The 24,663-nt window shown below is 37.3% G+C and overlaps 1 protein-coding gene across 4 annotated transcripts in view; it reads right to left on the bottom strand.

The window, feature by feature from the left end:
* Positions 1 to 614: 614 nt before the first annotated feature.
* ESRRB (estrogen related receptor beta) overlaps positions 615 to 24,663 on the bottom strand; it is a 102,192-nt gene continuing 78,143 nt past the window's right edge. For all 4 annotated transcript variants that reach the window (XM_026705271.2, XM_087922005.1, XM_087922004.1 and 1 more), the window contains 4 exons: positions 18,124 to 18,234; positions 15,958 to 16,119; positions 5,264 to 5,533; positions 615 to 1,976 (listed from right to left, as the gene is read on the bottom strand). In XM_026705271.2, coding sequence (XP_026561056.2) covers positions 1,732 to 1,976; positions 5,264 to 5,533; positions 15,958 to 16,119; positions 18,124 to 18,234 — 788 coding nt within the window. In that variant the 3' untranslated portion in view covers positions 615 to 1,731. The remainder of the gene's footprint in view (positions 1,977 to 5,263; positions 5,534 to 15,957; positions 16,120 to 18,123; positions 18,235 to 24,663) is intronic.

Here is a 24,663-nt window from a genome sequence, read left to right as displayed (position 1 = left end):
TAATTGCTGGAACTCAAAAAGTGCCTGAAAACACAAACCCAAATACCATCGCCTTTTGTTGAAATATTACAAATTCGGAGAAAAGATTTAGCTGTGCTTTTGGCACCAGAGGGCGACTTGATGAAATTCAACTAATCTCCCAAAGGGATAATCTGGACCCAGGTCAACTTGGAAGACAATTTTTGATGACCCTGAAGCTCTACTTCTACCATCTTCCACCTGGTGAGGGAAAACATACCAGCAGATTTTAACCTGGCATTCATAAGAGCTGAGAGTTAAGTCTGCAACTAAAGAAAAATCGAGGCTGGACAACTTCTGCCTTTCCATCTTGTGACCAAAACCCTGGCAAGAGCGATCTGTCCTCCCAATGGCAGTTTTTTAGGAAGTGGGCTTGTGGTAGAAAGGAAGAGAGATAGAAGCCATCCCCATATACTGCTGACTTTGGCACAGCCTGAAAATAATTTATTCCCCTAGACCAGGGATGTCCAACCTTGGCAACTTTAAGACTTGTGGACTTCAACTCCCAGAATTCCTCAGCCAGCTTTGCTGGCTGAGGAATTCTGGGAGTTGAAGTCCACAAGTCTTAAAGTTGCCAAGGTTGGACACCCCTGCCCTAGACTCAGCTATTCAGGTTGGATTCAGATGAATGGCTAAAGATTAAAAGAATAAGTATTAAATATCTCCCTTAAGGAATTTGATATAATTCTCTTAATACGGAACGTGAGTCCATATTAAGATTTGAGATATTTTTTTCCTAATCCACGAAAGGATCTATCTAATATCAGGATTTGCTGAAAGAGCCGAATAAAGGCCCTAGTTCAGGACACCTTTTCATTTTGGCTTGATTGTTGTGGGCAGTCCGAGTCTTGAGATTCATACCAGGTGTTGAAGAAAGAAGGAGAGTAGAGGTTTTTAAAATAATATCACACCAAAGAGAAGAAAGGAATTGTGCTGGAATTATTATTATTTTTTGTATAAGATAGGGTCTGGACCTGTTCTCTCTGCATCCTCTGAAACGCTAAGACCTTCCTCCCCCAAAAAATGTACTGTATCTCCAGCTTGTGTAGCAACTATCACTGAGAATGTTCTGATTGCACAAGAATAGGAAAAGCCAGATGCTCAAGATCACAGAATATCTTACACAGTCACACCTGCTCTTCCCAGTAGGAAATAGGCCTCTATGTACACATTACAAATAACTTGAATTTGGCCTAAAGGTGCTCCTTTCCAAAGAAGCAACTGGCACCTGGGCCTGTGCCTTGACACCCCGTATCAAGTGCCAGGTCTACTGATGCCCACATTTTTTTAAAAAAAAATCCTCTCATACCACCATGCTATAAATGCTGTGTTTGTTTGTTTTTTACCCCATCATTTCCTGCTTCAAATCTCCACATCCTTTCCTCAGAAGGTGGAAAAAGCTAGGAATCAGCTGCCCTAGATAGTGCAAAGAGCATCACTGCTCAAGGACTCCAAATTTTCCTTGGTTCCCTCTGCAAGTGCAAGAGCTTAGTTGCAAATTTCCCACAAATTAAAAAAAAACCAAACTTGATTAAAAGAGTTTCCATCTCTGTACATGATAATCTTCAGATGGCAGGCTGCCAGATGAATGTTAAATAATTCCTCCACAGTAAATGATTGAAAATAAAAGCTAGCTGCCATTTTTGGTTTCCTTTTCACGGCTGCTTCTCTTTCCAGTTTGTTTCCTGGGCTCTCCAGGTGGGGTGGGGCAGGTCAGACCTTGGCCTCCAGCATCTCAAGGAAGAGTTTGTGCATGGGGACTTTGCCTTGCAGTTTGATGCTGTAGAAGTGCTGCACAGCTTTGGCCGCTGTTTGCCGCAGGAGAGGCAGGGTCAGCAGCAGCTTTCCTGCACGTCGTGGTTCCTCATGACGTTGACTCAGCTCGTAGTCCTGAAGGGCTTCATGGAGAAGATCTTGTAGTTTCTGCACTGCCTCCATGTCCTCTATGTGCATTGAATCTTTAGAGGAAAAGCAAAATTAAGGAGGTAATCAGTCTAGATAAACGGGCAGGGAATATATTTAATCTCAGAACATAGTTTTTCATGAGAATAGAATAGAATAGAAATAGGATAGGATAGGATAGGATAGGATAGGAGAATAGAATAGAATAGAATAGAATAGAATAGAAGAGTTGGAAGAGACCTTGCAGTCCAATCCTCTGCTTAGGCAGGAAACCCTACATCACTTCAGACAAATGGTTATCCAGTCTCTTCTTAAAAACTTCCAGCGTTGGAGCATTTAGAACTTCTGAATGCAAGTTGTTCCACTGATTAATTGTTCTAACTATCAGGGAATTTCTCCCTAGTTCTAAGCTGCTTCATAAAAAAGAAGCTATCGGGAGAACCAAGAGAAACAGCTTCTGGAAGGTGTATCCTATCTGAGAATCTATGCAAAAGGAATGTTGGAAGAAACAGACATACCACTAAGTCAATCTAATTTTTTTGCATTAAATTATGTAGCAAAGTTTTTAGAATATGAATAAGATTATACCTGAGATATACATTCCTCTCTTCTTACATTTAATCTTTTTGATTTCAAAATGAACAACAATGTCAGCCCTTGGAGCTTTATATCATGAGCTCAAAGACCGACCTAATTAATGTGCTACACTAACATTCTACATTCTCAAGAGATTTCTCCTTCTAGATCAACTTGAAAATACTGAAAACTAATTTAAGAAGCCTTGAAAAATTGGAGGGGTTTGCCTGCTTTTTGCTAATGAGATATCAGTTTGTATGTCTATATTTCTGCTTTCTAATTTGTATACCAATACGTGGATTGGAAGAATCCTCACTAAATTATTTTGAAAGCTCTTGCTGCAATTATGTGAGCTAGTAACATGTAGCAAAAAAGAAAGGCAATTAGGAACAAAAGCAACAAAAGCACTAATAATATATTAAATTTATATGACTACCATATCAGGGAAACTCAAAATCAGCCAAAACATTTATTTTACATTAAATTAAAAATAAAAAGCTATATTTACTGTACTTTACAGTTCATTGTCTTCTATTTTTCCAAACGACCCAGATAAAGAGGTGAAGGGAATGTTTATCAAATTTGCAGATGACACAAATTTGGATGGGATGCTAACACTCTAGGAGCCAAATAATTTCAAATCAATTCTGATAAGTCAGAAAAATGAGATGAAAACAATAGAAATATTTTTGTTGTTGTTTCACTTAGAAAACAAGAAATAAATATATAGGAATGAATGAAACGGGGAATATCTGGCTTTGTGTTCATGAAAAAGATCTTGGAAAAATAGTTGATTGCAAGCTCAGAATGTAATTTATAGTTGTGTCAATTGAAAAACAAATTCTGAATCACCGGAACTTATTTTTCATTTTATTCTGCTTTTGTCAACCCACTTCTGAATCTCTCTTCTCCTGCAACTCGTACAAAGAAAAGATAGCTGAGGCGGGATTTGATAGCACTTTTTAAATACCTGAAATAATATCATGTAGATATCACCTGCATTCTTTTGTTCCAGAGTGCAAGACATGAAATAGTGGGTTTAAGTTAGAAGAGGGTAGATTTTAACTGAATGTTAGGGGGAGAGGGGGGAATCCTCTTCCTAAAAAAAAAAAAAGCAGTTTAATAATCAAACTAATTGAGGGATGGTGGACTTCCCTTTTATTAGATGTGCTCAAATGAAGGCTAGATAGCCATTCACATGGGGTGCTTTAATTTGGATTCCTGCACTGACTAATGAGTAGGGGGTCAATGGTACATAGCCTTTTTCAATTCTGTGATTTTATTAAATTATTGGGTTTCTCTTTTACCTCTGCCCACAACACTGGGAATTTTTTCTAGTAGGATACTGGTATGAGCAGACAAAACAGTCCAAAATGCAGATATTTGGACTGTTTTGTCTGAATTAGACTTTTGGAAGGCAATGGAATTTTACCAACATGGTGACTATAGAAATATGGGGGAACATGAATGACTTACTGTCAGGGGTGGGATTCTACCAGTTCGCACCTATTCGCTAGAACTGGTTGTTAACATTCTAAGAAGTTTGGAGAACTGGTTGTTAGAAGAAATTACTGGCCTAATCCTGTAAGGAAGGCAGGAAGGAAACATTCTGGTGTTGCTTACAGAAACTGCTTCTCTGTTAACCCTTATTACATTCTTGGCAGGACTAGACTTCCTATCTCAGGAACTTCTCTGGAGTTTTTTTTTTCCTCCTTTGCTGGTACTTTGCTTGTGTGGGGTGACCATTCAAAGTTACAATGGCACTGAAAAAAGTGACTTATGACCATTTTTCACACTTACTACTGTTGCAGCATCCCCACAATCATGAGAGGCCAGGCGAGGAGATGCGTGCCTCCATGTGAGTGATATTGAGTTGGCCACGCCAGCCAATAACATGACCACCAAGCCATGTCCACCCAGTCACATGACCACCAAGCCACGCCCACCAACTAAGCCATGCCCACAGAACTCGTTGTTAAAAAAAATTGAATCCCACCCCTGCTTACTGTTTGTTATTTTTGAACAGAATAGAAAGGGATTTGTATTTAGATAATACAAAGGAACAGGTTTAGAGACATGGTGCTTGTTTAACTGGCTGGTAAGCAAGAAAATAATTGGCTGATAGCTCACTGTACTCAGTTTTTGAGCAGAAAGTAAAATAACTGATTGGCTGCTAGGTCTCTGTAACATTAGTGTCATAAATATACATAAACATGCTAGGCTTTTAGTGTCCTTTGAGCCGAAAGATCCAAAAATAATCAACCCACCCAGATCATTTTCACGTGCATTTAAATAAACAGTTCAAAAGCTCTGCAAGATGATAGGTTGGTGGAAGAGCAAAAAAACAACTACAACCAAAAACCCGTATATAACAGTTGTATAGTAACAAATGCTCTTATCAAAGAGGCAGTTGTAGACTCATCAAGCTTTCCACCCTTTTTTTCTCAAGTGCACAGAGGACCTAACTTTGATAAGTGATTATAGAAATGAGCCAATATTATGGGATTTATTTCTAGCAAGCCAATGCCGAACTGTTATCAATATAGCTCTGATGAACTGTTAATTACAAAATCAATAATTGTTCTTTCTTATAGAGGTCAGGAGATGGGGAGCTATTAGCCTGAATTCAGATGGAGGGTACTTTCTTCCCAAGTTGTAACAATGGGCTTATTCCTCCTTTCAAAGCAAATGTACCATTTTTTTACTCTTACCAAAAAAAAAAATCTCCCCACATTCCCAGCTGCTAATCCTTTTGTCCACGACGTACCTGAATTGGCCAGAGCCAGAGCCTTCAGAGTGACAAACTCTTCCTTCTCCACCTTCAGCTTTTTGTACCTCCGCACCAGCTGCAGGATGGCCAAATAGAGCTCCAGGAGCCCCGTCAAACGTGAATGTTCCTCATCCATGATGTAATCTTCAGCATAGACCAGTTTATCCTCATACGGTAATGAGCGATACACAATGCCCAGAATGAGGATTTCCATCCAGGCGCTCTGCAGTAAGCTCATCTGGTCTCCCAAAGAAAGGTTAGAAAATCCTGGCAAGGCAAAGGAACAGCAGATTAGGAATATTGGCTGAGTAAAGGCACTGGGTTGCTGCTTCCTAGAAAACTGGCAGAGGCAATTCACCTTATGGTTGTTGGGGAGTTTTTTCTTTTGACATAAGAAATTAACCCTAAAAACAATTGCAAAAATGGATCTTAGACTAACCTTTCCAAGTGCCGTTTTGTGACTTCAACTCGCAGAATTCTTTGGCTGTTACAGGAAAAATGTCCGTAGACAAACTCCCCAGTGGAATGGTTTTGACTCTGAGCCAGTCCTATAGGCACACTTCAATAAGACAGAGGCCTATTCAGATTTTCAAAAGAGAAAGCAGCTTCACATAAGAAGCTACTGTCATGCCCTTGTTGGAGTCTGACTCTGAGGGGGAGATTGAGCAGCTGACAGGGAGTGGGAGTGTGGCTCCGGTGGCTGTGGAAGAAATGAGGGAAGGGCACAGTCTGGCTGGGCATTCATAGAAAGTCCCAGGGCCATCCCCTCTTCATCCTAGGGCACGCAGGGAGGAACAGAGAAGGGAGCAACGTGGCTTATGAGAGAGAAGAAGGCCCTGATCCCTTTCATTAGTTGCTGCTGGGAGAACAGGATATAAGTGGGGTGTTTGCACACAGCTCATTGCTGGAAATAAAGCATGCTTTATCTTGGTTGAGGCTTATCTGAGTTTTGGCGTCCTCCCAACTGTGGGTGCTGCGTTATCCTTTGAAAGTCTGCAATTTATCATCCTGGCCTGTTGTGTTAATTACTTTAGTGTGATTTGTGTTGTTGTTTTATTTCTAATTATCTTTACTTTGGGTTCGGACTGCATTTCTGCCCTTCATAAACTGTTTGTTATCCAGCTGAAGATAACTGAACATTGGGGCCAAGTTGGAGGCATTAAAGGGAATCTATTCTACTTTTGTGACTTTGTTATTTTTGTGTCACGCCCCAGGTCATCATAGCTACTTCCTATTTATCTGGACAATTATTCCTAGAGCTGGGCAAAGCACTCCCAAGAGATGCTTCACCGAATACCATTCCTGAAGCGCTGGAACCTTTATTAGAAGGTCCTCCTAAATGACTCTGCATACAAAACCCCGACTTTCATCAGAATGAACAGCAAAGTGAAGTGGTGCAACTGTGCAAGTAAAGACAACGAGGAAAGTCTTCAAATTGGCTGCACTGATCCCTATGGAGAATGTAACTGCTTTAATATTTCAAAAGCCAGTGCTTCGGTCTTGCCAGCATGCCTTGTAATATGCCCTTTCGGGATGTTTTGTTCCAGTCTAGTCATTACCGTGTTAACATGACAAGGAGAGAAAGAGAAGGATGATGCGCTGTACTTAAAATCGTCCTACCCCTTGGAAACCAGTCAGTTACGTTATCACAGAAAACACTACTTCAAATGCACTTGTATTTCAGCAGTATCAACAGTTGGGAGGGAGTGAGGAGGGTCAACAAGGGCAAAATGGTAGTTGCAACAGCCTGATCAAAGCGTAATCTTTTGTATGTGTGTGCAACATTACTATACAGAATGTACAAACGGAGAAAGGTTTGACCATGACTCAAAGAAATAAGGACTTAATATTAGCTATCACTGAACCATGCATTATTTCTCCTCCTTAATAAAGAGTTGAGTAAACAGTTTACTCATAGAAGGAGAGGAGGCCTTATTGGAAGATATAAGTTCTCACCTTATCTGGGTAAAATACTTTGGTTAAGCCGCTTCATCAAAGCAGCAACATCTAACTTTAAGAAGTCAAACATGATTTGATTGGGAGCCACCCAGTGTTGGCTGAAAGATGGGCAGCTGTATACATGTTTTAAACAAGCAAACAAACATTAAATCACTTATGGAATTCCAAATACTGTAACTGTATCTTCAGGCCCAGGGGAAAAAGAACTGCCCTGCAAACAGATACACTGAATTAACCGTCAAAGTAAAAAAGGTAAAACACAAACAAAAAGCAACAACCTGTAACTAAGTCCATCAGAACCAGTTAAGTCTAATGACTGAGAACAAATCTGCTTTCCAACTGCAGATCTGCAAAAAATCAAAAGTAAGCTTGAAAAGGAATTGTTCCGTCAATGAAAACACAGTTTGGCATTCTAGCAAGTGTGGAAGAGGTAGCAGGGAGATTTTGTAGTATAAAACATAAGGAAGTGTAACAATAAACTTATCTCTCAATATTCCAATTTAAAATCCTTAGAAGTGCTAAGAAATTTACACCAGTATCACTAAGTATCCCACTCTTGAGATAAAATTACCATTATAATGATACTCAAGAGAGTGCCATACTATTTTCATTCTTGTAATATGAATATGTTTGCTTGTGGGATGCTCTTTCAAAATGATTGAGAATAGGCAAGAGTCCTTGTATAGAAGATTTCCCCCCTTGCTAGCGATACGAAAACAGAAGATAAAAACATTATTGGCAGCTACAGCCATGCCGCACGTACCTTACAATATGTTAAAATACCATCTCCAAATTTGTGCCTTTCAGAATATGAGAATTGAATCTCCTAACACTTCTGAAGGTACCAATTTGGGAAAGAATGTACTAAGAGGTCAAACCTTGGACGTATTGTGTGAAGACTTAGTTAAATAAAAAACATACATGTTTCTTCTATAGAGGATACTTCAATTTCATTACTTGGTACTAAATAGTATATAAAAATAAAAAGTATCAGCAGTTTGGCATAAAACTTTTCCATGTGTCTTATGAAACTATTCTCCTCTTCTTATTTTAGTCTAACTGCTTTCACTGTTAGCCTAGAGTTCTTTTTTATGACTTAGCGATGTGCATGTCTCATTAACTGTGATCTACCCTTATCCAGAAGCCTTTATTCCTTCCCCCAAAACCCCTCAGCTCATGCAGTTGTGTGTGCCTTCCTGAACTGGACCAAGGGAGCCAGGATGTTTTGATTCCTCTTGCTATCAACCTAGCAATTAACAAAAGAGCCAGTGATTGCTATATTGACTGGTCGGGAGGTCTATTTTTCTATCTCAGCTATCTCAACTAAAGGAAGAGAGGGCAGAGGGATGGGTCAGTGGCATTTATTTATCACTATACCCTGTTTTGTATTTGTGTTGCCAAAGGAGGTATGGGGTGATAATGGCATAGCAGTCCTTAGACATCCAATTTCCCTTATCAGGCCACTGAATAGAAAAGAGGCCGCAAGCCACATTAATTAACAGATACCAATCAGCTGTCACATGTTATATGTGCGTGTATGAAGTCTGACAGGTAAGTGGTATGGATCAATAAAGCACTAGAGAAGAGGGCAAGAAGAAATTAGAGGACAGCTGAAGAGGAATCTGGGGCACTCTGGAGATGAATTACAAATTCGATCTTTGTTTGGCAAATGTGGAAAGGCGCTTGACTTGGCAAAACTGGGCTGCCATTCAATGGTGACGACAAACTTTTGCTCTGTCCTGTATGCCTTCAACAACAACCACCTACAATCAGCCATGGTTGAGTAAAGGAGCTTTTTGACTGTTACACTACATATACTTAGCAACAAAATTATGTTCTTAAAGCTTTACATTATAATATATTACAATATACAAAATTCACAGACTATTTTAAAGTCCATGCTTCAGAAGAAGTTCTAATTTTGACAGTAAAATTAAAACATGAAGATTGCCCACCTTTTTAACACGTTAAAGACATTAAATCTACTCCGAGTCAGCAAAGAACTCAAAATCTGAAGATGAAGATATTTTGTGCCAACCACATAGAAAGGTCTTCAGCCAGGTGAAGGATTACATCAATTTTTTTCATTCAGGTTGTTCTCATTTTGACTGGTACAGTTAAACATTTTAACTATGCACTTTGTGCTTGGATCTTTCATTAAGATATTCATCAGACAGTCTAGCTTGTTTTTCACTAATTTCTGAGACATTGCTATATTTAAAAGTACATACAACTTCAGATTTTGGTTTCAGTATTCTCCAGCTTGAACCAGAGTGGATGATTAAAACTTCTTTCTCAGGTTCAGTTCTGTCATCTGTCATCTATCATTTATGTTTGCACAATCATGTCACCTCAACTAATATTATTAAATATTTTACATGAGACAAAGATGCTTTTACAGGAGGTAACTGGACTATCTTGTTTTGCTTTGAAGACGTTTTGCTTCTCATCTAAGAAGCTTCTTCAGCTCTGGCAGAACAGTGGGGAATGAAAGGATTTATATTCCTTGTAGCTGGTCATTTGTAGTTTATCTGTGTCCTCAGGATCACTTGAATAGTCTTGCTCCTGTAGTCTGCATTTTTTATCTGGAATTCCATTCCTACTCCCACACCATTCAAAGGGTGTTCATCCCAAATTGTATGCTAAAAGTAAGGTGACCAACTTTTTTACAATGAGAAGGAGGACACAAATAAATTGAAGAAGAAAAACCAAAGCCACTTGCGTGTGGTGCACTCATGTGTGCAGTGCACTCTTGCTCACGACTCACTCTCTCAAAACAATTCTGTTCCTAAAAGGAACCAGGAACACTACTCAGGTGAAGCTTCTTGGATGAGAAGCAAAACATCTTCAAAGAAAAAACATCAAGTTACCTCCTGAAAAAGCTCCTTTGGGACAACCATGACCTGGATGACTGAGAATCTCTACAGAGGTTTACATGAGAGTCTGATGTCACTTTTCTTTCCTTAGTTAATAATAAAAAGAAATAAGTGTTGTTTATTCCTCACTGATCAAACACTGCATTCATAATTTCTACTGCTCTGGTGCTCTTGAATGACTCTCCAAGAGTCAACAAGTGCCTATTAGGCTCCTGTTGAACACTGATTCCTTCATCCAGGCCAGAGGTGGTATTCAGCAGGTTCTGACCAGTTCTGGAGAACCGGTAGCGGAAATTTTGAGTAGTTTGGAGAACCGGCAAATACCACCTCTGACTGGAGATTTTACTCCTTCCCCTGCCACACCCACCAAGCCACGCCCACAGAACTGGGAGTAAAAAAAAATTGAATCCCATGACTGATCCAGGCCTCACTGAAAGTTTATTGTGGAGGAATGATTTTCATTTGTTTGGTCTGCCTTCCCTTCCCACATTTTAATGAAAGTTCTTTTGGCATTGCTTTATTTCATTTTTATTGTTGCAATTTAGTATTTTTAAATAGTAAGTATTTGTGAGCTATTTTATTTTGATACAACACTGAATGAAGAATAAATTTGTAATGCATTGCACCTTTTCTGAGGCTCCACTGCAGTGATTTCATTTCCCATCTTTCCAATACAAAATTTGAAGAGGAAACACAGGAGACTTTGTTTAATTCCCATAAGAAAAAAACAACTATAATTAAGTATAAGAAAAGAAACCGAAAGCAAATGTCTAATGTTGCATTTTATAAAATCTTGACTTAACAGGCTGTTTAAGAGGAAAGAAATATCCATTAAATCTAAATGTCTATTAAATTCAAATCTGTATCATTGACATAATTTATACCATCTGCCCAATTACAGAATTGACATTTGTATATTTGTATCAGGAAGAGTGATTTAGATGATGTAAACATGTGATTTTCATAATTACACAAATGTCATTAATTGACACAAATGACTTATATTATGTAAATTGTCCAGTTCTTCAGAAGCAACACATGTTGTCTAGTGTAGTAAAAAAAAATTGCTATTGCACCAAGAGTATGCTTAATGGAAGTCTGGAGAATCAAGAGTTTACTGTATATGTATCTTTACTGCAGTTCATGTTCAATAGTGCAAATCAGGTTTGATCTGATTCAAATTCCAAAATTCATTTGTAAAGTTGAACCAACTTGATTTGGACTTTTGATTTTCAAAAATCAATCTACTCATAAATTTTTGAATTGATTTGGACTTTCAAACTGATGCATAAAAATGTGGTTTTGCCCATAAACAAAAGTCTTTCAAATTTTCAAGCCATGTTTATATCTTTCCAAATCCATTTGGAAATGCAATCATTTTATGTTTAAAGTAGCTCATAGATTCAATCTGAAAATTAATTTTGGGGGGGCAGATTAGAAACCAAAAAATTTTACCCTTAGTGCAATACTTAGATGGAGAACTGCTACAAAATTCCAGGTTTATAGATTGGATTGGGAAATTAAAACAAGAAAGAAAAGTATTGTATAATGGCCAATTACTTATGCCACTTCCAAGAAAATGCATTAATGTAGTCACCAAGAATCAAGTTTGACTTGAGGGCTTTATTTTTTTCAAAGATTAGCATTCTAAATAAGAACATTTTTTATTAGAAAGAAAGGTTCGATTGACTAATTTATTATGTTTTAAAAAGAAGATCATTGTAGGTGAATCATTAGCTTAAAATTCAAGACATATAAAAGAAAAGATGAGAAAGATTTCATGCATGGATAATCAAATTTATGAAGATTACAGTAAATTGGTATCATTTAAAAATGATAGAAACATTTGATCTATTAATAAGTCTTAGACAAGACACCTAAGATAGGGCTTTCATATTCAGTGACAGAATGTCACCAATAAGATGGAAGATAGAAGAAAACAGTAGATATCTGTTTATACTGTGATTGGTTTGTAAAAATCACGAAGGCATCTCATACAACTATTTGAAACAAAAGACCAGAATTAGATACAGAATTCAAAACTGTTGTTCTGGGAACCAGGAAAATCAATTTTGCCCAAGCTGTGGTTCAGAATCTTCAAAGACACATCAGGTTGGACCATTTCTTTTCTTAATCTTTTTCACACGGAATGGCTTGTAAATTGCTTTTTGGATATTAAGAATCTACAGAAGGACAACTTTTATTATACTGGTGTCCTTTAATCCTCGGTTAAAGAAGTTTCATATAAGAACTTTGTTATTTGGAAATAAACTTCTGGAATGTTACTTAAAAGGAATAACATTAACACTTTTAAAAATAGCAGTAACAATAGCACTCAGACTTATATACCACTTCACAGTGCTTTTACAGCCCTCTCTAAGTGGTTTACAGAGTCAACATAATGTCCCCAACAATCTGGGTCCTCATTTTACTGACCTCAGAAGGATGGAAGGCTGAGTCAACCTTGAGCTTGGTGAGATTTGAACTGCCAAAGTGCAGGCAGCCTGCAGTCACTTGCAGTAATGCATTCTAACCACTGCACCACCAAAGTAAAAAGATTTGTAAAGTTGGCTTATTTGACCAAGATTAAATGTGTTTTTTTTTCCCCTAACAGCTTTTAATGTTTTTTTCTGGACCGGAGCTCCTTCTCTTGGAAGGACCCCCAGATTAATGTCAAAGCTCTTCAATTACAGTTGTAGTATTTAAATTCATGAAGTCATAGCCTTACATTCTTTTTTAGCATTTGAAAGCCAGAGTTTTCAAAGAGAGAAAATGCATAATTTGTAGCAAGTAGTTCATAATCTATTAATTTATTATAATTTCTGTCATCCTGGAGGGCCATTAGCAGCTGTAATAAAGAGAGAGGTAATTATAGCATCTGAGATCACTATAGACACATCTGCTGTCATTCCACTAGCCGTATTTCATTCTGTGTGTGGCTTTCACCTTCTTAGCCAGGGTAGTAGCAAAATAGGTACCTGGGGAGAGCCCCTCTCATCACAACCTCTAAACAGACATTTCTTCTACTTGCAGAGACTTATCATGGAAGTGGAAGCAACATCCCAGCCATTAATACAAAGGGTAGTTGCAAAGCTGGAAGGGATGGAATGCAGTTCAGTGGTGAGAAGAGAAAAACCAAATGCACAGGTGTAGAATAGGTGGTACCTGGTGCCAGCAACATACATGAGAGGAGCCCTAGTCTACAAACACTGAAGTATGAGCCAGCAGTGTGCTGCAGCTGCTCCAAAAAAGTTAATGTCCTAGTGCTATCAACACAGGGATAATATCAAGATCATGAGAAGTGACAGTGCTGCTTTGTACTCCACTAGTGAGATCACTTTTGGAATACTGCATCTAGTTTTGATCACTATACAACAAGGTGTTGAAGTTCTAGAGATAATGCATAGAAGAGCAATAAAGATGATTAGGGGACTGGAGGCTGAACCATAGGATAAATGGTTGCGGGAATTGGGAATTCTAGTCTACTGAGGAGAAGGATTAGGGATGAAATGATAAGAAACCTTCCAGTATTTGAGGGCTGACTCAGAGAGGAGAGAGTCAAACTATTCTCCAAAGCACCTGAGAGCAGGACAATATGTCATGAATGAAAGCTTAACAAAGAGAGATCCAACCTAGAATTAAGGAGAAATTTTCTGTTGGTGAGAATAATTAATCAGTAGAATGGTTTGCCTTCAAAAATTGTGGGTGCTCCATCACCGGAAGTTTTTAAGATGAGATTGGACATTGGTTTGAAATAGGGTGTAGGTCTCCTGCTTGAGATCTCTTCCACCTCTATCATTCTATAATTCTGTATAATACTTAATAAACCCCATAAACACATACGGTATTTTTATATATTCAGAAAAGGGTGTTTAAGATTTTTTTCTCTGTCATAGTTTGATACTGCAGGGAATTTGCACTCGAATAACGAACTTCTAGAGGCAGGTTTTGGAAATATGCAGACTTTAAAATGTGTGCTGTATATACACACACATGTCTCAGTCTGTTGGCAAACAAAAGGAAAGTGTCACTATGCCAAGTTTAAAAAATCTCAATACACAAGTGCAATTAACTATGTGTATTACATGTAGTTGAGCCCTTCCTTTCAACTAAATATTATTGATGGATATATAATTCTTTATTAACAGGGAATGCAAATAATTGAACTGAAAAATCAGGTCAGACTGCTAAATTTTGTTAATGAAAATACAATTTAAATAAATGTTGTATAAAGTACTGTATTATCTCATATTAGAAATATCATAATACAAATATGGATGCTTAGAGCAAACTGCAATGATGATACACATGCAGTGAACTCATGAAAGAAGAGTCACCATTGTGCACTTGGGTTCTGACACCTGACATAGTATGTCACTCACATTTTTGAATCATGTTGTTGTGATATTTGTTTCGTCACTTCCATCCTCCCAGCCCCACCCTTCCCCACTTTGCTAGCTCCTCCAGATGCTATTGGGGGGTGAGTTATAATGCACTGACTTGGTAGGTGTTTGTTTAAAGTCTTGGATCGGTTCTGCCACTAGACAAATGTACCTACAGCTTCTCACGACCATCCACATGTTTTCCAATTCAGTTTCATTAATTTCATTAAAACAGCCATCTTCATTATTTCACCTGTGCCTATGCCAAAAACAAAGAACTAGCAAGTGAATTATATGCTCAGAATTTATATCCCCAAATGCAAGATGAAATCCAGAAATGATTCAATTACTCAAGAAATCAACTTCTTAAATAACATGTCAATTTCCAAATAATGGACTTCATTTTACAAAATGGCACATTTTGCTTCTTTAATAAATAATAAAGAAGGATGCAGTCAACTGTGGATCAGAGAAAGACAACAGCAGTCCACATTGTATCCAGAAAAACAATGAATATATTATCTGGGAAATGCTCCATATATTTTAGGTAGATACATACAACGTATAGCATATGCCCCAGCAGTTAAAAATGTGTTATTGCTGCAACTAAAACTCCATCTGGGCAATAGAGTGTCTAGTTAATTATGAAATGATCTCAGAAATTCTCAGGCAGGAAAAAACATATCAAAATGAAATGATTGGTGTGAGCTTTACAGAAGCCTTAGTAGGCTTTGGCCCATGATTATCCTCTCTATTAATTCTCTTCAGCCCTTGGGGTCTTCAGGCTGAGTTGCCTTAATCAGTAGCCTAACTCGGTTTGTGCTGAATCAGGTCCTGGCAGATTGTCCAACTAGTGAGCAGTGTAATCCCTAACAGAACAGGCCTCCTTCAAGAAGAGCACTACCAGGATTAAGATTTGCTGAGAAGCAGTATCTACAGACTGACCTCTTTCTCCAAATCTCTATCTACTTGGATTTTTCAGGTCAAAGCTAAATATATAGTGTAATCGCCAGGAGCTATGGATACATTAATTTACACAAATAAATCAATAATTGTGCTGGAAATCATACTACAAGCAAAAAGGATATTGAAGCTACAGTCTGTCCTCCTGTAACCTTTGTTTGCTAAAGATTGATTTTCCCTGTAGCCCCTATGTGCATTAGCTCAGGAAACAGAAACAACACAATAACAATAAACAAGATATATTTGCACAGTTTCATTTCCACCTCCTGTTCATCCCGGTGACATTAGAAAGTGGAACTCATAGATCTCCTTTTTAGTCCAAAATGTATGTTTCCCCTTCCACATATTGAAAGCAACAACAGAAAGAAATGTTTTGTTATTCATGACATGCTGAAGAAGAGTGGATTGCTCCTGTGCCGTTCAGCAGACAAAAGATCCGTTACAGTTTACAATTCCCTTACATGAATAACTTTATCCCCACTTTGTGTCCATCTTAGCTCTCTCATCTTACCTGGGATGTGCTTTGCCCAGCCAATGATCACAACAAGCTCTCTGTCTGCCAAGTCACAGAGCGTTGTCAATGCTTTGATGTCACTTTCCGGCATGGTCGGGTCAGGCATAGCATAAATCTTCTCTGGCTCAGCCACCAGCAAGTGGGAGACTATTTTAGTCACTGAAAATCCCAAAGCAGAAATTAGAATATATTTGTGGTGAATTCCTGCAACTAAAAAAAAATATTAAAATCTTTACAAAAGAGAGAGCAAGACTTTTTTGTTCCTCTATTTGTTTTGCATATGCTACTTGAAATCTATTAGAAATATAGTACTTTTCATCTTGATCCAGCAGTTCACTGGGCAATTCTTCACCTGATATTGGGTCCTTTTAAAATGGAAACTTCATGCTGAATCTGTAAAATTAAGCAGGCAAACTATATATCCTACCACCAAGTTGTGACCCTTTCCTGATCCCCACGTATCTTTAATCATGTTTATTTATTTATAAAACATTTTAACTGCCCATCTTACTCTAGGGTAACTCTTGACAAATTTAAGGTGATTACTGATATCTTTAAGATTCTTATAGAATAAATCAAGTTCCATTTCTGAAAATGGTGAATATTGTAACTAACCAGTATCATATTGAAATGAATTTTCTTAGGATACCAGTATCAGTGCATATTTTCTATAAAGGAAATGGAACTCTCCTGAAATAAAGTGAGGATAAAAAACAAAAGAGCCAATAACCCTTAACCCTGTGTCTGAGAGAAAATACAAATGAATTATGATTCATTTCTCACTTCTCTCTATATATTTTTCTAATTATTCATATGAGCAATTTTTACGTGAAGTGCCTTAGATTCTGTTAGTACATGCACACAGAACATAATTCTTCTGATCTTGTTGAATCTATTAATTACAGACACTGCAGAAGCAACATAGATTCTTTAGGGTTCTCTAATGAGGACAACGCCCCTATCACAAAGGGGCCTTATTTTTTTGAGGATATTTTCAGTAGGTACATAATTTCAAGACGAACCAAGAAATTATTAAGAGGACGCATTAAATTAGGGAAGAGCAATATTTGATGATCAGGAATAGCATTAATTTGGAAGTTAGAAGGGAGAGAATTGGGAGGTAAGAAGGGATGCCAACAGTGGCTAGTATCATGTTTCATATATGGATTGAAATTTTAAGGATGGACAAGGTTTTTTAAATGTTGACTTTAATTATATTAAGGTTATTTTAGACCTCTTATCATAATTTCTTGTCTTTATGTACACACTGATTTTCATCAATCACAATCAGAGGAGGTTCTGGGTGGAAAAAGGAAAGTTTTGGAGCCATATATAGTTGCAGGGAGATAATTTGCCAAATCCTGGTCTAATTATTGTACAAAAAGCACTCTGTTAATCTATGGTACTAGATAATTAATCCACAAGCAATAATATAAATATATTGATGATGAAGAAGGACTATAATTAAAGCGTATGCCTCATACAGGTAAAAGCACCAAGCTAAATGTCCATTTGGTGTGAACATCAGAACTATTTTTGTAGTCTGCCAAATGCTTCCAGAATCAAATATCATTACTACCTCAATGTCCTATCATGAAATACTTCAAAAATTATTATCAACTGTCTGAGGGAAAGAGTATCAGCAATGGACAAGCTGATAAAGTAGCAAGTTTAAAAAACACCTTAAAAAAAGACTTAGTGATGGTAGGTCATCATATCTGTGTGGAGGCTGATCACTACATGGCTACATGAGCTGGGAAATAACAGTGTCTTCCTTATATTTATACAAATATTTTCAAATTGAAAAGTATGATCATGCAAACATTATTGTCAGAATGGCCTTCATTATTGAATCAGCTCTGCTCTCTCATCCTGACACATCTCCCAAATTTATTCTGCCATCCTGTGAAAAACAGAATTGAGAGATCCAGAAAGAAAAGGTGGAAGAAAATGTTGATTGTGTCAGTAGAAATGCTTTCTATCTAACATTTAATTTAGCTTTAGACTTGTACACTATAGCCTCAGATGACCTTATTTAGGCCATGGTATTTAATTGCTGTATAATTAAAATTATTGAGAATTTGATTCTCTCAATGAAAATTTCAGGAGATCAATGAAAATTGAAGGCTTAATCCATACGGAGAGTGTGCAACTGGCACCTACATGGTTTTTTGGCTGGAGGGGAAATCTGTAAACTCAGATAAGTACTACTTTCGGAGTCCAGTCTTCTTTTGTACTTCTGGCGGCCTCCACGCACTCGATCCAAACGCACTCCTGCAAGCAAAAGAAGGAGATCTTAAGGATCTTACGGGAGATTCTGAAAGGGGGGGATGGGCATTTCTTTACCATCAATAGCAATTATAAATGGAGAAAGATCGATACTACAAAAAAAGGGGGGACACAAGTATTCCTAGTTTAACTGTCAAATATACATAAAATGGCTTCTAAGGTTAACAGTTTAGATAAAAGCATAAAATATATGTATTCACATGCAATTCTTTGACAGTTAATTGGAAAAGGAGACCAGCTTCTTCCAAGCTGTGCAGGATTATAGGACTCAGTATATAAAACAGAGGCAAAGCTACATCATTGTTCCTGAAGTGACTCAGGAATTAAATAATTTCCTCAACAAATTAGTCTGCAAATACTTTCTAAAACCAGAATTTCTGAGGGCAAAAATTGGGGCAAAAGATTTAATCTTCCTTTAGTACAAAAGATGCCCAGTATGGCATACTATCTTTGATAATATACTTGTGGTAATCTAAAAAAAACCAATGTATTTTTCCCATTCAGTAATACTGTTTTATTTCCATTAATGTCTGTATATATTTCAACTAATCTAAATATAGTTTTCAAACAATCAGCCCAATAAGAAAAAAGTCTTAAAATTGCATTATTAATTAACTCCAAAATTGGGTAAAACCATTTTAAGTTTTCTTTCACTGAATATTAATGAATATACATTATTTCTTCGTGCCCTCTTCCAAATTAGACATAAAAACATATTACACACCTTGAATGTTATCCTTTCCTGTCTTTCTAAATCAATAGACTTGTTTTACTTTTGTATCAGTTGTTCATTAATATCTATGACAACCTGGCCCAACCATTAGGCACAATGAAGCAACCATCTCAAGCAGCAGATACAGGAGAGCAGACAATGGCATTGATTTGGAAAACAGAGCTGGTCGTGGATGGTGCCATCTTGGCTTTTGCCTTAAGCAGAAAAAATATTTGGGCAGGGTGAAGAGGATAGCAATAGTTATTGACCCAATTCCCAGAACACCAGTCTGATTCTTGGGTAATCTATAGTTTGTAAAAAGGAGAAGTAATTAACCTTCATAAATATTACTGAAAAATTGCAACCTTCAAATCACAAGGAATTCTTCTTGCCAAAATCACTCTACTTTTTAGCTGAATTTGTAAGTGCTTTCTATTTTACTTCACTGACAATCTGCATCCTTTTTATCTCTTTCTTAAACAAAGTCATGCTGAACTTTCATTCAGGCTCATAGACAAAACATTGTTCAATAACCTGAAAACATTACCATTTTATTTTAGGAATTTATATATGAGTTAAAATGCTACAGCTTTGGTCATTAAGGGTACAATCAGTTACCAAAGTACTGCCATACCCCTGTTAGAGCCTGAGTCCGAGGAAGAAGACAAACAGCTGACAGGGAGTGGGCATGTGGCTCCGTTGGCTGTGGAGGAAACTGGGGAAGGGCAAAGTCCGTCTGGGCAGAGCAGGGAAGAGGTAGAACAAGGGAGAGGGAGTTCAGAGGAAGACCCAGGCCCACCCCCTCTTCATCCTAGGGCATGCAGGAAGGAATGGAGAAAAGAGCAATGTGGGTTGCATGACTTACAGGGAGGAAAGGGCCCTGATTCCCTTCATTAGCCACAGCTGGGAATGAGAGGTTAAAGGAAATGCATGCTGAATGCAGCAGCTGCTGGGAGCAAATGTGAGTTTATCTTGTGTTGACTTTGCTTATCTGTGTTCCTGGTGTCTTCCCAACCATGTTGAGTTATTACTGTGCCTTTATGTCTAGAATTCTTGCTCCTGCCCTGTCAGATTAATTACCTCATTTTGATTGGACTTATAGTTACAGTTTTTGTTGACCACGTTTTGGACTTGATTCTCTGCAGCCAAAGGCTGTTCCTGGGAGAGTTTTTCTCCAGCCAGAAGGTAACCAGGACAAAATTGGAGCTAATAAAAGGACTCTTACTGATTATCTGACTGTGTTGCCTTTGTGCCACACCCTGGGTCATCACAAATACATTCAGATTAGAACACAGTCAAGCAGGGCTTACAGGTCAATCTTTTCACATGTATGTTGAGATGTAAGCTGCACTGAGTTTCATAGGACTTCTAGATCATATTGGAACAATGAAGCCTTAAGATGTGAAATTGTTTTTTTTAAGTGGGATCCAGTTAAGGACAGTTTTTTTTGTCATCTTTAAATACCATTAGAAGAATGGAAGAACTACTTATTCTAATGGTATAATGCTATTCTAACCTAATGTTTAGACAAACATGAAGCTAGATTATAGAATAATTGTTGACAGAATAATTTATAGTAACAGCTTAACTTTATTCCAGGTCCCATGCAGTCTTGTACAGTTAGTAGTGCAGCCCCACAAGAGTGTAAACTTTTAAAGGACATTTGTTGTTTATCAGCTATATTATATATTTTATATATGGCCCAAGACAATTCCTTTTCACTCAGGGAGGCTCAGGCAAGGCAAAAGGTTGGACATCCATGCTTCTTACTGTATATTCTTAATTTAAATCTGGATGCATCGGAGATCCAAATCAGGACATTAATATTTTGTTTGTTTGTTTATGCCATGTATATGGCTTCCCAACCTGCAACTCTGAGTGACCAACATAAAATAAAAACTTCATAACTTCTCAAAAACTCCACAAAAACCTAAAAACAAAACATGTAACAGCACAAATTGAGATCAAGATCTTCAACAACACAAATTATTAAGGAGATAGGGTTACTAATATCCCGATTCAGTGTGAATTCAATGATCCAGTGGATAAAAACCAAGTTTTAAAGTTTTATTTAAGACCAACAGAGCCATCTAAATATTGGGGAATGAAATAAAAGATGACTATGTTGTTCCAAAGGGCAGAAGCTTTATCAGTAAAGGCGTGCCTTCTGAGTCCATTAGATGATATTAAATTTAGATTAATAAAGAAATCCAATTTATGCCTTGTTGGTTAGACATCATGATTCAGGCAGATGTAATCAAAGATAAGCAGTCCCTGTTCTCACTCTGTGCTGTGAAGAATTTTCTAGGTAGTGACCAGTAACTTGTGTTACACCTGGAAACCAATAAGAAGCCAATGCAACTCTGATGTTCCATGGATGCAACCATAACTATCTATTCTGCATTCTGGACTAAGCACAGATTCTAGATGATCTTCAAGGATGGTAGAATACATTGCAAAAGTTCAAGTGGAAGATGACAAAAACATGAATAACCATGAGCAGCACCTCCTGATCCAAGGAATAGTTATGCAAACATTCTTTTGGCTTAAGCAAAAGACTCTTTTTATAAAGTTATGAAAAGACTTTTTGGTTGTATCTCCTTTTCAAGCAGGAGCTTGGAGTCCAAGTGAAGATCCAAATTGTGTACCAATTCTGACTGAGAGGGTGCAACACCAAACAGAACTAAGACAGAAAGTATCTGGGAAGGACCTAAAGCCCACAGCCACTGGAACCTGCTTGAGCTTAGACAAAACATAGTTATGCCCATCCAAACACCAGGAATATTTTACTAGCATCATTTAGCTGACTGGGAAAGAGTTTTATAACTGCATATAATCAGTGAACTGATATTTAACTCTACGCTATCAGGTATTATCTTTCATCTTTTTGCTTCTTAGTTCTACACTGATCACACAAATGGGTATCATCATATCTCTTTACATGATGAATGGTAAAATTCATCTTATCAATGCAGATTAATTCAAAAAATAGTTTAATGTGCATATGGCATTTTTAACACATCTGCATAGCGTACAAATGGTGAAAACTTTGGCTGTTGCTGTAATTCTGAAAATGCTAAGACATCTCTAATCCACATGGTACTTTCAGAAAAATATATATTTATTATTATGGTTTTCATAACATATCATATCATATATCTACAGTAATAATAGTCTACAACTGCATCGAGCCAATGGATATGGATTTTGACATTCTGTCTGAGAACACACTGTATATGTGCTTATATTTGTAGTGGAGAGGGCTATATGGGTATGCAAACTGTATTGGCTAATGTATATACCAATGCATATGAAAGAAAAATGGTTTCTGCTTGCCATGTTCCGACTGTCATGCACTTTCTTTTCAAAGGTGCATGCTAATGTCTAATGTGGAATTTTTCAGGCTAAGTTCTGGTATTGAAAAAAAATGAACAGATAGCAGCCAAATAATACTGAAAATAAAATACAACACAACAAAAAATTAAAACATGAACCACACAAAATCTAATAAACTATACAGATTGGGAATAAGTATAAATACATTTAGACCACTCTGGAATTATCAGTATGTTTAATGGCTCTGAATTGTTCACTATATGTAACAGGGAACATTTATACAAGGCTACGTCAAATGCTATGATAACTTGGCCATATCTTCCTTAGAGCAAGATTTGGTTAGTAAATTGAACCATCCAAACTTCAGTTCCAGGAGTAAGACTCATTACAGGATAAGGAAAGAAGTCACACAATTTACTAAAGAAATATACATATATATTAAAACATTTTGCCCTCGGTATTTGGCCGGGAATGTGGCTGCGCAGGTTGCAGAGGAATTAGGCATTCTCAATCAGATTAGAGAAGCACAAAAGAACTTAAGTGTATTAGAAGAGATAAGAGACAGAAATGCAAGAAGATTTAACCTCCACATCTCTTTTCCTTGTTGTGCATATGTCTTTTCATTCAAGGACTTTACCTCATTAATTTCCAACAAGACATTGTTCTCCTCCTGTTCCTGCATCCTGTTTGACACTCCTTGAGACAAACACTTTAATAAGGTCACTGTTGTTTCATCCCAACACAGACATCATCACAGACAGTGTTAAAGAGACAGGATGTAGGCTAGCTGATTTATAAACATTTCATTCAGCCTTGCAGATGTCATTCAGAGAAATTCTAAGTATTTGGGCAGCAGAGAAATGAGCTCCTATTTATTCAACCAACAGGCTGAATAAACAGATACATCCATGCCCTAACAAGTTTGTAATCTCACTTAAATTTATGGAAATGCAGCTCAGCGTGTGAGGAGCTGCATTCTGAATGTAGCTTCTCATCCTCCTCATCCTCAATGAAAACAAATGAGAGAAGCATTAGGAAATTGTACAAACTTGTTGGATAGCATAAACATTATCAAAAATTATTAAGGTAACAGAAACATTAGGGCACTAGATTGTAAGATAAGCACTCAGTCCATTCTACCACAAGACCCCTCTTAAGCATACTTCATATGGGCAGATTCAATTCTGGCAAAGCATTGCCTGATATATCCTAATCCTTCACTGCATCCAGGGCTTTGAAAATAAAATCTAGCACTTTGGACAGTTCCTTCAAGACTACTGGTAACAAGTTCATTAACTTCAAAATTAGTTTACCAGGACTGTCCTGCAAGCAATCTTACTCTCTCCTATTGTATCAACTGTAACCAGCTGCCTAAAGGCAACCACATTGTCTTCTACTTGAGGACAAAATAGATTTGTCTCTCCCTCTTTCTAACTTGCTCTACCCTTGAGTGAGAAAGACTTCTAAAAAAACCCTCTTAAATTCATACAGTCAAAATACAATCTCTTGAACTTTAATTTCAATTTCTTTGCTCTCCATCAGTCCATTGTAACTTCACTTTTAAGCATCATATTCTTCAAATGTCAACCTACTGCCAGAAGTGTAGACTTCTTTCCACCACTCCATGGCCTGACTTGCACTGGATGAGAAATTTAAGAGAGAAGCAGACACTAAAATGCTTGCATTTAGCAGAGACGGACAACTTACCAGATAGGAAACATGTGATTTTTCAGATTATTGCTGAGAAATGGCCATGATCTATAGATTCTGGAAATGTATATAGAATGATTTATGGAAATTATATAATTTGAACAACTTACCTTTTTAAAAGTCTCAATCCATTGAAATTAGAAATGGAGAAGTAGATGATGACAGAATTGAAAATTTGCAGAAACAGGAACAGAAACAGGATGAATATACTAAGCATAAGATGCCAACAAGAGGATGCCAATTGAAAATGAGATCATAGTAAGTTTCTGCTTTTAATGCTAACTGCTGAGATTCAAAGTCTGACATTAGCTAAAATTTCATAACAGAGCCAAGTCATGATCACTGTGTGAGAAAAACTGGGAACTGTTAGCAAAAGGTTCTGCAGTGCAAGCTGACATTCTACAGTACACCTGATCTAGTTTGTTGCTTCACTAGACAGAAAACAATAGGAAAACAAATTCTCCTGCTACCTTTTGAAGCAGCTACCAACCATGATTTAGTACTTTTGCATTGGGAGAAGGAGGCTATCTTAACACAAAGCTGTTTTAAACAGTCCCAATTAGTTTACTTGCCTAATTAAAAGAAAACAAAATTCATTCTCAATTGTAATTTATCTGAATCATTAAATCTCCATGCATTTAAATGACTTAGCATAT

This window comes from Pseudonaja textilis, chromosome 1, assembly GCF_049901715.1.
Source record: "Pseudonaja textilis isolate UNSWEBS1 chromosome 1, rPseTex1.2, whole genome shotgun sequence".
In the NCBI taxonomy this organism is placed as follows: Eukaryota; Metazoa; Chordata; class Lepidosauria; order Squamata; family Elapidae; genus Pseudonaja; species Pseudonaja textilis.
Note: the sequence above shows the minus strand (reverse complement) of the source record. Positions and strands in the feature narration are given on the sequence as shown.